At 36.0% G+C, this 14,051-nt stretch overlaps 1 protein-coding gene across 4 annotated transcripts in view; it reads right to left on the bottom strand.

The window, feature by feature from the left end:
* sdk1b (sidekick cell adhesion molecule 1b) overlaps positions 1–14,051 on the bottom strand; it is a 190,938-nt gene that overhangs the window by 39,880 nt on the left and 137,007 nt on the right. For all 4 annotated transcript variants that reach the window (XM_026204260.1, XM_026204263.1, XM_026204262.1 and 1 more), the window contains 7 exons: positions 13,313–13,494; positions 11,231–11,346; positions 10,782–10,977; positions 7,396–7,494; positions 6,463–6,654; positions 5,718–5,839; positions 354–463 (listed from right to left, as the gene is read on the bottom strand). In XM_026204260.1, the coding sequence (XP_026060045.1) occupies positions 354–463; positions 5,718–5,839; positions 6,463–6,654; positions 7,396–7,494; positions 10,782–10,977; positions 11,231–11,346; positions 13,313–13,494 (1,017 nt within the window). The remainder of the gene's footprint in view (positions 1–353; positions 464–5,717; positions 5,840–6,462; positions 6,655–7,395; positions 7,495–10,781; positions 10,978–11,230; positions 11,347–13,312; positions 13,495–14,051) is intronic.

Genomic DNA, 14,051 nt, shown 5'->3' with positions numbered 1-14,051 from the left:
GCATGTTTAATTCTCCAATCTTGCTATTTGGACAGGATAACAGATCTCTACAGCCTCTGATCATCTGTAATCTCTTTAGGACAGGATAGGACAAGAATCAGAAGACAATCTTTCCACAGGACCTTCAGAAAATCAATTAAGGTGAGAAATAGAAAAGGGAATGAGAGAAAGAGCGAGAGAATGAAGAACAAATGAAACATAATGCAGTCTGCAAACACCAACATCAAAACACTCAACAGGTTTGTGAAGGTACAATACTTACTCACACTATTGGGCTCGTTTGTCACCACATTTGAGTTCATCAGGTTGATGTTAAAGTAGTTTTTCATTCAGCAAAGGAGAGAAAGGCTAACCTGTATTGAGTAAATGGGATGAGATTGGGTATCTCCAGAGTGTCTGCGGCTGGTGGACTGTCCATCTCGTACAGAACCTTCCATTCCTCGTTCTCATCTACAGTCCCCACCTGTGGACACACAGGATGACTTTCATTTAAAAAGATATAGTAAAAAAAATATCCAAATATCCAGTATGACCATCATTTCAAACTGTAGCATCACTGCAGTCAGAGGACCTCACTGTGTTGCATGTTTATATCAGCAAGAGACATAAATAGGATGCATTGTTGTAACTTTTCCAAGCAGTACAGAGATGACACAAAAAAAAACATGCATTATTTTATGATAATAAAATAATAAATAGTTGATAATATTTATTAGTTGATAATAAATGCTGCTGCATCAATCCCCATCAATGATGTATGCTATTAAGTTAGAAAAAAGTCATTTTGAACTTTTAATGCAATTTGATCTACAACTTCCCCATTAAGTAAATAGCTAAAAAAAAGTTTTATTTTGTATTTATTTATTTTAATCAGGTGCACTGGAAAGGGACGTATTGTAATCTTAATGTACAATCAATGTACTATTAAACTAGTAATATGTTTCTTCATTGTTTGTCTAATATTTAAAATGAAATTATTGTATAATTATAACATCAACAACAATAATAATAAGCATTATTTTGCACCTTTAATAAAATTTAATCTAGTAATGCTGACCAAAAAATTAGCTAAGAAAGTTAACAATGCTAACAATGACTAAGGTAGGAAAATTACACATCACACTGGAAATAGAAGACGGTAATTTCACTGCATTATCAATATAATATAATATAATATAATATAATATAATATAATATAATATAATATAATATAATATAATATAATATAATATAATATAATATAATATAATATAATATAAGTGTTCCATAAGAACAATGTGAATGTGGCCTTAGTAGTATTTTTTACTCTATAAAAAATAAATAATAATAATTACTAAAGAATCTATGGTGATTTCTTCCTTATGTCTTCATGAACAACAACCACAAAAAATATATAAAAGACTACAAATCCATTTTAAAGCAGACATCTTATAAAATATTTTTCCTGGGGCGAAGTTGCATCATTGTCACCTTTTTCACCCCACAAGGGTTTACATCCACAAAAAATGTTCATACTGTTTAATGCAGTAACAGTAAAAGCAGTCCGGTAGTATGCTAATTAGAACATATTACCAATGGAGAGATGAAACTGGGCATCAAGATATGTCAGAGATATTGATATAGAGATATTTTTACATTTATAATGCGGTTTTGAGTAAAAATTCCCAAACGTTGGGTAGTCAACTGACATAAACATGGCAATCAACAGTCACAAATTGGATGTTATGATTACAGTTGAGACAGCTTACGGTTCATATCAGATTTCACTTGATGTATACTGCAAATATGGGCAAACGTAGGTCCCCCACACTGTGTATAGTACACATCCTGCATCCCTCATTCCTGTTATGGCAGGGTGTCATTCCAAATATACAGAGTCAGATTCAGCTGGCAGAGCTGATGATAGAAAAGCTTCAGATTGACAGTAAAAAAAAAAGCAACAGCAAACCCAAGCAAACTGCCCGCAGCTCACACTCCATAACAGTGCTGCTGCCTTTGTTTCTCTGCTATGTGTTTTTTGTTTTTCACTAATCAAAAGCAAGATGCTTTAGATTCTCAACAATGACATATGAGTGCCGGAAAGGGCTTGTTTTTGTATTTTATTTTTTTAACCACCTTGATCTTAATAAGGCCGTAATGAGGTAATGAGCTAATTAAAAAGTGGATCCACAACATGAAAAAAAAAATCTACAAAGAGACACTGGGTAATGCAGCCAGTCATTATCTGCAAACAAAAACTGCTTATCATTTCAAACGTCACAATCAAGTGACTCACATTTCCTCTAGGACCTCACTGAGAGCTGCTTCCATTTATCCATAGAGCAACCTGTGATTAATTTCATGCGGTTAGCTCTTTCCTATCATTATCATGTATAAACTGTCAAAATACTTGAAAAGGGCCATATTCTACACTTCTAAAGCATTGCAATTTCCCACTGAAGTTCACTTTTAATGTTAGTCAAGGTTTCTTATACAGAAAACAGTCATCATCTTACATTTTTAAGCCTCTCTCTGACCCTCTGACACAGTTTTTGGCTACTGCACTTTTCAAATGTCTATATGTAAATGACCTTTGGTGTGATTGGCCAACCTCATGGTTCATACTATCATTCATCAGAATGGGCTAGGGAATTTAAAGGGAAAGTTCACCCAAAAAGTTTATATTTATATACACCATATATATATATATATATATATATATATATATATATATATATATATATATATATATATATATATATATATATATACATACATACATACATACATATATATATATATATATATATATATATATATATATATATATATATATATATATACATACATATATGTGTATATATATATATATATATATATATATATATATATATATATATATATATATATATATATATAATGAGAATTATGAGAATTGAGAATTAGATTTTATTGGAAAGGAACTGGTTTTGGTGGCAAAAGTTTCAGTGTATGAAAAGACAAAAATGTTTATATTCTATAATAAAATAAAAAATATAAAATAAAATAGGTAACTGTGACTTCTTATGTCTCACTGTTTTAATTGCAATTCTGAGTTTATATCTCACAATCTAGAAATCTAGAAAACTCACAATTATGAGAAAAACTGTCACAATTATGAGACAACAATTCTGTGAAGTAAAAAATGACAAATTCACATTTGCAAGGGGAAAGATGGTGAAATAAGATTAAGATGTTGTAATTACCAAGTCATAGTTCAGAGTAAAAGGTGAATTTTGAGTTTATATCTTACAATTCTTAATTTTCCTCCAGAATTTCAAGAAACAAAGTCCATATTGCAAGATATACATTTCGGAAAAAAAAGGCAAAACAGTGGGATAAAAAGTTGAATGTTGTTTTAATTTGCATTTTAAGACTGAACAGGTGTTTGTATTAAAATGTTGGGTGTCATATATTATTGAGCTCCTGTTGGTGGCATTATTTTTGCAGCTTATTATCCATAAATAATCTGGTTGGACTGGGAAGAGAGGAAGAAAAATGTGGTTTTCCATGATATGTTCTTTTCAATATTCCAAACCATATGTTAGAACAAATTGTACTTGGTTTCCATGTAAACACTGCATCCACACAGCATGTTTTGTGCAGCACTGTTCGAGCAGAGGAAAGGTGAATAGATTACAAAGGGAATCGGAATCGGCAACCGACCTGGTCCAGGATACAGCTGTGAAGAAGTCAGCTGTAAAAAAAACACCCCAAAACAAGCTGATTTCTAACCCATAGACTTAAGACCCCATTAGTGCCACCTCAGTACCTCTAATCTTCGTCTCTCTCTTCTCTCATCCCTCCCTCTGACTCCCTCCTTACGCTCTCCCTCGATTAAACAGTATTAAAGACAGGAGTGAAGAAAACGAAGGGGAAAAAAGAGGGATCTCATTAGAAGGAGTTTTTCTCTTCACGCTGCACAGCGCTGGACGCCCTCCAAGAGGGGCTTAACACATATGCGCGCACACACAAACACACACCACACCTAAAGGGCTGGGAGACATGGTGCATGACATCTCCTTAGCCTCCTCGTACTATGTCAAATACAGAGTGTGAGCTTGCATGTGTGTTTGTGTGTGTGCGTTTTCTCCAGGGGAAGATGTTTTAGTGCAAGAGCAAGCCTGTTTTTCCCTGGAGATGAAGTACCTGCCAGACAACAGCATCTTCACTGGAGCACAGCCTGTCAGACAAGGGCATAACACACACCCACAAGTACACAAATACTTACACACACACACACACACATTTATACTTATGAGCACATATACTGAAAAGTCATATTCCACAGAGCAGTCTTGGCAGAGAGAAAATTGCAGTTTGTGGAAAAGTTAACCATTCGGCAGATGGAAAATTGCCATTCGTCACAAAGTTACATATTCTGCAGAAAGAAAACAGCAATTTGTTGAAAAGGTGGGATTTTTTTCAAAGAGAAAGATGCCCTTCAAGGCAATATTAATAATTTTGCTGGGAGAAAAATCGCCATTTGTGGCAAATTGAACCATTCGCCCTGGCAGATTATTGACATCTGTGGCAAAGTGAAAATATATATTTAATTTTATATATATTTGCAGAGAGAAAGCTACCATTCATTAAAAAAAATACAGAGAGAAAAGTCTAATTTGTGGCAAAGTTCACCAATTTTGAGAGACAGAGAACAAAAAAAGATAGACTGCATACTAATCTGCAGAAAAGTTAAGCATCCATAAAAAATACAACTATTTTCCTGACAGACATGGGTCATTCATGTCAAAGCTAATCATTTGGCAGAAAAAGTGCAAAGTGAAAAAGTTAAGCATTGTTCAGAGAGAAAACAACCATTCATGAAAAATTTCACCATTCAACCATTCAAGTTTTATTTTCTGAGAGGGGCAGACAGAATATTGACATTTGTGGCAGTTAACCATTTGGCAGAGGAAGAAAAAGCATAATTTGTGGCAAAGTTAACTGTTAACAGGACAGATAAAATCTTTTGGAAAGGGAAAAGCTATACCATTCGTGAATAAGGTAACCATGTTTCTGAGAGAAAAGCACTATTTGTGGAAAAGATAACAATTTGGCTGCCATATAATTATCATTCATTCAAGTTTTTTTTTTTTTTTTTTGCATAGTGCCTTTCTTTCTTTCTTTTGCATAGAAAAAAAGTATAACAATTTTAGAGAGAGAAAATTTTCTACAAGTGACAAAGTAAACTATTTCATGAAATTAACCTTTTTTATAAGAGAAAAGTGCAATTTGTGGCAAAGGTAACCATTAGGCAGACATAATTTTCATATCTGTGGCAAAGTTAATTGCTTTGTCCAGAGAAAATTAACCATTAGGCAGACAAGATAATTCATATCTGCGACAAAATTAACCATTTGGTACAGAGCAAATTATCCATTAGGCAGACAGAATATTTATATCTGCGGCAAAGTTAACCATTTTATCCAGAGTAAGTTAACCATTAGGCAGACACTGTGGCAAAGTTAACCATTTTATCCAGAGCAAATTAACTATTAGGCAGACAGAATATTCATATCTGTGGCAAAATTAACCATTTTGTCCAGAATGATAAATGATAAAAACAAATTTGCAGAGCAAATTGCTAATGATGGCAAAATTACTACTTTGTTAACCCTTGAACCATTGTGTGTCAAATTTAGCAAAGCTTGCAATGCCCAAATTTTACACACGCACTCACACACACGCCTACACACCTGTCCTTCTACGATCCATTTGGAGATGGCGGTTTTTCCGTCACTGCCGGGGTGAAACTTTATGGTGGCGGAGTGAGGACTGATGTTGGAGATGACCAGATTGGAGGGTGCACCAGGAAGCTCTGTTCAGCAACACAACAAAACATATTTATGTAACTCACGAGCTGCTCTAATTGAAACATTTCCTGCATTTTGTGTTCTGCTATCTGTCTGTTTTCTCCATCCTGTGTCTTCATTATCCTTCAAAGAAAACTCCTGTAAATGGGCCCATAACTCACTTCAGAGTCAATTAGGTTTTGTGTACAGCAGTGCACATTGTGTTTGGGTATATGATTAATTGGTAATTAAATGGATTGATAATGATATTTGGGTGGTTCACGGTGGCTCATTCAACAGTAGATAAAGCTCGTTCTCTCCTGACTCCACAGCATATCAGTGGGAGATAATGAGTGTAGCTTGGCTTTTGGTCATCATCATTTATTTCATGTTCTCTCTAACACACGCGCACACACACAGTGGCCCCAAGAGCTTCATACTGACTCCGTGTGATGTATTACAGTCTTACTGACTGTGTCTTGGATTGCTGGTCTATGTGAAATATGTGCCCCACTGCGGCATCCTGTTTCATGGGTTGAATTTCCTTTCGAGTTTGAACACGGTGACTATCACCAATCCCCAAGGGAGAATTTGATGCATTAAAGTGATGCTAACATTGAAGTGTGTATTTGTTTGAGAGTGTGGAGACCTGGCGGCAGTCCTGTTGAGATGGTGGACGAGGTGGCAGCCCCGGTGCCGGCCTGAGTCACCGCAGCCACCTGAAGAGTGTATGTGATGAGCGAAGTGAGCCCGGTCACTTTGTATGTCAGCGTAGAATTGGACAGAGTCTGAGATACACGGGTTTCGTTCTGACCGGCCTCCTCCCAACACAAGATATAACCTATCGATAGGGGGAAATTAGATAATAAGAAAGAGAAAATTAAGCTTAGTTCCACAACTTGAACCGCCTTGCTGCTTTTTGTCTACATAGGCAATAACCGTTTGTTAATAGAGAGAATTTGACCTTAAAATAAAGAAATAAAGTGTGACCCATGACATCAATTCAGCTATTTTCATAATCATGTTATCAGAAGCAACCAGACACTACTTTTCAGCAAACCTTTCACATTCTTGCTTTTTTATTTGTGCAATAATAATGTATTTAGAAATTAATGATTTCATTTTTGTCATACCGTGTTTAATAACATTCGGTGGAAATTAGATTTGACACAATTTATGTTTTAAACTATTTTCACACTTAATTTGACAAAATAACAGCTTGATTGTAAAAGACACAGTAAAAACATGACATTCACAAGTGATATTTACATTGACTTTTCATATCTCAACCATTTTCACAGAACATATGCTTTTAATGTTTCAATTTACTTGTTTTGAATGGTTTAAACATTTTATAAATTGTGTTTCTTTTTTCATATTACATTAATAGTGAAAATCTGGGTCTAGAACGAGCAAAACAATTTTAATGTGATATTTATAAAACAAAAAGATAAAAGCGAAATCTGCTAGTTTTAACACAAGTCAATCCCTGGGACACCTTCACATGCAGCGCTGGAAAGATTAGTGAGAGATCCTTTAGTGGTTGAGCTGAAGCTGTGATTGGATAATTGAGCCTTTTCACCTGTGATAATGCCGTTCTTTTCTTCCGGTTCCTGCCAGCTGATCCTCAGAGATGTGTCCAAGATCTCAGTAAAGCTCAGCTGAGTCACCGGGCCTGGTTCTACAACACATATACATGAATTTACTGCACTCAGCAATGTTACTACAGCTTTCTCTGGAATAATATAATATAATATAATATAATATAATATAATATAATATAATATAATATAATATAATATAATATAATATAATATAATATATGCTTTGATGTAAATTATTTTATGCTTTAGGCCCTTAAGAAGATCTCATATTTGTTTTATGGATGATATTATATTTCTGAGTATCTAAGAATAGTGCATTGTATTTCTATTATAAAATGAAGGTCAACTACCGGGATAGACATACAGAGACTTAATTCTTTAAACAACAGCTCCATGATTTTATTATTTGAGGGGATATATAAACCCGTGAATACACAGCAGGTTTGTCAATGTTCTTAGCACAATAATGCGTGTGTGTATGCGTGAGTGGAACAAAGCTGGGCAGCCCTTTATGGAAGCTTTCAAACTCGCTCATGGTAAAGGATTACTTTGCGACCATAGATCATAATACTCCCAACAAAGAGCTTGTTGCCGTGGAACCATTGTATCACAAATGCAAATAGGCGAAAGCAAATTATGTGTTTGTTGGCAATTACCCTCACGAGTTAGCAGTCATTTAGTAGTTAATCAATCATCCATACACGGCCCGCAAGACAATGCATCTGAAAGGCGAACATGACAGCTGCCTGAAAAGCGCAGTAGTTAATGTGTGTGGATAAAGCTTTAATGGCATTAGATCTAACATGCGCACGGCAAACCCTCATGCCCCGGACTGTCGAGCAGACCTTATCAGTGCGAGTCGTCACGCTAGACTGACAGGTTAATCAATCATGTGCTTATGAGAACGTATGACTGCATGCTACTCATTGCACTGCAGTTCAATTCATTTTCAATTCTGTTTTTTTTTTTTTTTTGCTTGTTCTGAGCAAGAGGTCAAGGTTAAGCATTTTTGAAAATGCAGGAATATTTGAATAATAATTTAATTTTTAAATATATTCAAACAAAAAACGATTAAACTGTAAAAAAAATAAAAAAATAACAAAATAAAATAAAATATGTCACAAGATGTATATATATTTTATTTGTTTAATTTTTTTGGGGATCAAATAAATGTAGCCTGTAATGTAGGGGCCGTTTACATATCGTGCCTAAAACGCGTGGAAAACGCTAGGTGCGCCGCTTTCTTCTCCTTTCCAAAGTGCTCGGCCAGTTGCGCCCCTGAGGCGTCTGCCGTTACTAAGCAACCATGACGCCTTCTCTCCATGAAGACATAGAAATTTCAGCAAAGGATAAATGGATTTGTAGCACTAAAAATCGCTTGCAGTAGCTCTGCTACTAAATTTATTTCAAAATGGCAATCCATATACTGCTATGATCAGCTGTTCCTTCATCTTGGCTGAGCTTTCAGCGTTGTTACGGGGAAGGATGAAGCTGATTGGTTAGTTCTTATCACATGACCTGCGGTGCGCTTGAGGCATTCTGAAAAGTTGTGCAAACTTGTGTGAATATGTGAACGGCCCCTTAGTCAGCAAACGTTTTCCAGCATTTAAAATGAAATGGAATACACTTTGTAGTATCCCCAAAAGGAAATTTGTTTCCATACAAAAGTACATAATATTTCCTACAAAACAGAATTTCCTATACATTACCAATCCTTGCATTAATTAGGCAATTAATAATAATATTACTCATAACAATTTCATTATATTGTAGCAGATGTTCTATCAGTAACAAATTACTTTTGGAGGATTGAAATAGACTTATAGGATCTAACAAAAATGGTACGTTTAAGTTCTTCTTTTTTTGTGCTGTACACTAATGCTAACGGATAGTTTTTGGCAGGTTTTTCAGAGATTAATGTTTATTCACTTTGTTTCAACGGTTTTTCGTGTCTAACCTGTTTATGTGATTGAGCTATTCATGGGAAACAAGCTCCTGTGGCTCAATATTGCAGAGAAGACCACATGCTGTTATCATCTGATGAAAATTACATTGTCTTTTAACAGCTGCACGCGCATTCGCACACATATCCAAGCGCACGCACACGGTGGGACAATCAATAGCGAGCACATGTGCATTGACTAACAGGAGTGATCCTGCTTCAATAATTGTAGGTTAGTCAAGGCTGATTCTCCATGCCTGTGGCATGACGTGAAAACAGCGCTTGGGTGGCCAATATATATTCAGCAAAAATACTAATCAATGGCGATGTAAAAAGCACAATTATGTGGCAAATTACGGCATGCACAGTGAAAGGGCCAAATTTCTCCTCTGTATCGATTCTGGTGGCTAGAATGTCAAACAAACAGGCTTGTTTTTGCAGAGAGATCTCTTTCTCAAAGCCTGCTGGACAGATTTCAAGTAAAGAGCATACTGTTAGTCGATTGTCTCCAATTAAATACAGACAGAGTGTCTGTGAGAGTGTGTGGGTATCTGAAAGAGTGTGAAATATGATTTTACATGTCAGTAGTGCAAGCAAAATATTATATCCCAGAGGACGCATTTATTGCTTAGAGCTTGCTCTTTTGTTGCTCAGGAGACTTAATGGATCTCCCAGTTGCTTTTTATTGAAGTATCAACTGTTTTCTCTCCTAAAATAGATGATCCTATTTCTAAAAATGAGAGAGCTATAACTTTAAAGGAATAGTTCACCCAAAAATGAAAATGTGTTGACAATTTACTCACCCTACGGCCACCCAAGATGTAGATGAGTTTGTGTCTTCATCTGAACAGATTTGGAGAAATGTATCATGACATCACTTGCTCAATATTGGATCCTCTGCAGTGAATGGGTGCCGTCAGAATGAGAGTACAGACAGCTGATAAAAACACCACAATAATCCACAAGTAATCCACACAACTTCAGTCCATCAGTCCACATCTTGTAAACTGATGGACTGTTCACAAGTGAAAAGCTGCGTGTTTGTAAGAAACAAATCAATCGTTAAGAAGTTTTACATTTAACCCATCGCTTCTGGCCAAAATAAACCATGATAATGCTTCCTGAAATGAAAAAAGCTGATCTTCTGTTGTCCTCTCACATCAAAATCCACTGTCATATTTCTCTCTTGTGTGTGGATTACTAGTGATGTTTTTATCAGTTGTTTGGATTCCTATTCTTACAGCACCCATTCACTGCAAAGGATCCATTGGTGAGCAAGTGATGTAATGCTACATTTCTCCAAATCTTTTCCGATAAAGAAACAAACTCATCTACATAACGGATGGCCTGAGGGTAATCAAATGTTCCTTGAATGTGGATGTGATTCCTGTAACGAGTCCATGTGTTTGTATGAGTACTCACTGTAAGCATGCGTCTGGATGAGCTGTGGTGTGCTAGCTGGTCCATCGCCAGGCGTGGTGAAGCACAGCACTGCCGTCTCATACCACGTGAACTTTCTTAAATTGCTAACGTAACCATAGTGACGTGACCCGTGGAACTCGGGGGCAATGGTCACCATGGTAATGCATTCCGGACAGTCTTCAGGCCACACCAGCAGCTGTGAGAGAGATTCGGGATAACAGTAAGACTTACACAAAACGTGATTAAAATGCATTGCTAGGATTTAATTAAGCAAATTCAAATTTATAGTTGCTGTTTTTGTCAGGCATTTAGCCAATCAATCATGCATACACACCCCAGAAGACAATAAACCTGCCAGGCAAATTTAATTGATTTTTTCCTTTTACCTCCAACAGAGCATGTGTCTCTCTTTCTCTCATACACACATTGTCAGATCTGTCTCTCTCTACCTTGTATCCCTGGTTGATGCCGTTGATGAACTGCTGGGGTGGTGGTGTCCAGGTGAATTTGATGGTGGTGGAGTTGAGAGCGACAGCATCCACATCTTGTGGAGGCGCTGTAGGGACTGCAGAGTGGAAGACAGTTTAGCACTGAAATATTTTGGTAATGTTTAAACAAACTTATGCAAAGTGTGCTGTTAAATTTAACCTAAAAGTTCAAAATGATTAGATTTTTTATCATGCATACCATGTGGTTTAGAATGGCAGATTTATTCATTCATTCATTAATTCGTCTGAGTTTCTGTAGAACTTTATCCACAAAATAATTGATCTTAAATTGAATTTAGTAAATGCATTTTAATAAGCAATTAAGTGTGTGTGAACAATTGTATTATAAAACTGTTAATAATACTACAATAATACTATAAAATATAGCTCTAATACTTCTATAAAATGTAAAACTAAAACTCATTTTAGGAAATCATTTTTGTTAACAGTAATAAAGCTTAAATAAAATAAGCTGTATATATTACAGTATCAATTTAAACTTAAAAATAAATAGAAATGAAATAAGTTGAAGTACTAAAATTGCTTATACCTTATTATACATTAATTACATTAATAATAATATACATAAATATACATGAGTTTAGAGACCAATCCTCACTATTAACTAATTGCTTATTAGCATGCCTATTATTAACATAATGGCTGGTTATAAGTGCTTATAAAGCATATATTCTGAATGACAACGTTCTAATAAGCGGCAAATTAGGAGTTTATTGAGTTGTAGTTAATGGTTTGTCAATAGCAAGAATTAAGGACCTTAAAAAAAAAGTATGACCAAAATAAATTAAGGCTAAAGAGAGAGAGAGAAAAAAAAGAGACACAATTTAAAACAAGTTTCAAATGAAGACTGAAAATATAAAAGTAAATCTTATTCAAAATATTAAGATATACTGTAATAGTATATAAATAAAACTAAAATAACACTAATCGGGATTAGCCAAAGTTTACAGTGCTTAAATACTCTATAAGGCACTTAGTAGGAAGTAAACTAAATACTAATGACTAGAACTGAATATTTGGGCATTGTTTCTTTGTACTAATCTGCTTTTCGACACAACAAAAAATAGGACAACAGTCAAAAGTCTGGCTCAGTGAGACCATATCCATGTGACTACCTGGATTTTGGAATTAAACGCCTACCCAAACCCCCTGTTTCCACACATACATACTCTATTTTTCAAACGATCGTTCGCAGCGGCACCGATAATCACATACAAATACACATGAACTACAGTTTTTATTCAAAGCCTTTCTTGTAGCCTATCGGTGCTATGCAGCAGGCCTGAGCGGGAAGTGGAAAGAACAAGATCATATTTCCATAAAGACTCAATGCCGCTTACACTTAATGTGCTTAAGATAGCCCCTTTAAGGTCAGGCCTGGCCAGTTGAGTACAGATTAGCTATCGCTCAATTGGATTGGGCACTCCGATTCGTCCTGCTGCCCTTTGCATTTCAAACACAATCACACAACGGCACAAGGTTACATTAGTGTGTCCGGAAATCTGAACTGGGACATAAAAACCGCCTTTAACCACGTGTACAAAAGCATTTGTTCCAGTCTCTATGAGAAGAAAGCTCTGCGGACACTGGGTCTCTATTAATCTCTGCAAGAGTATCATTACACTGCCGTTAAATAATATGAATAATCACAGCAGAGGGATCTCAGAACACCCCCACACTTCCTTGCGTGCACACACAAATTCATGCACATAAAGCAAATTAGAGTAATTAATGGGCTACGGTCACTGTTTGCCCAGAGTCCATAAATTTACTCTTCTTAGAAATAATCTTTCAGATGGCCGATCTGTGCAGTAAAGCCGGCTAATGGATTTTACGGTTCCCATGGTTACTCTAGATCTTTTATGATATCGGTGGCTTAATGAGAAAGACGGTGTTTTGGACCCAAACCTCAAAGATTTGAAACATCAATGGTTGGCTCAGACTGATGAGGCATTGTGTTTGTGTTTATTTCTCTGTGTTTGCATGTGTGTGTGTGTGTGTGTGCAGGGGGGGCTGTCTAACCTCCTTGCAGTGTGTACTCCGTGACAGACTGGCTGTACACCCCCAGGCCCGCTCCGGTGTAGGCAGCCACTTGGATCTCATACTGTGTCCAGATGATGAGCTCTCCAATCAGACAGTAATTAATCTCTGCACTGGTGATGTTCTTCAGCTGAAATTCACCAGGCAGACCCGCCAGTCTGTACCTGAGTGGGAGGGGGAGGGAGAGAATCATGGTTTTTTCGAGGTTGATTGTGAACCTTTAACACAAACACACTCACTCGTAATTTCAACTAGATGCATCTTTTGTAGGAAATGAAAGTGGCGCTTACCCATGCACAACTCGCAGCTACGATGCTAGAATACTGTGGTCAGTTTCAGCACATTGCTATATGGATGCGAACAGAGCTGGATAGTAACTGACTACATGCAATCTGGATTACGTAATCAGATTCCAAAAATATGTTACTTGTATTTAGATTCAATAACATTTTTAAATACTTATGATCAGAGGCGGACAGTAGTGAAATATTTTTACTCTACTTTTCAAGTGTCTGTACTTTGTCAGTGTTTTTCTTAAGAAAACTTCCATCTTAAAGGGATAGTCCACACAAAAATGACTCCATCGTATTGATCCAAACATGTAAGCATTTCTTTCTTCTGGGGATCACAAAAGAAGATTTTTCCATTCCCAGAAATCTGTTTCTTGTTTCAGTTTTCAGTGACATATATTGCATATTTTGTCCATACAATTGACATCAAT

This window comes from Carassius auratus, chromosome 26 (assembly GCF_003368295.1).
Source record: "Carassius auratus strain Wakin chromosome 26, ASM336829v1, whole genome shotgun sequence".
Lineage (NCBI taxonomy): Eukaryota > Metazoa > Chordata > Actinopteri > Cypriniformes > Cyprinidae > Carassius > Carassius auratus.
Note: the sequence above shows the minus strand (reverse complement) of the source record. Positions and strands in the feature narration are given on the sequence as shown.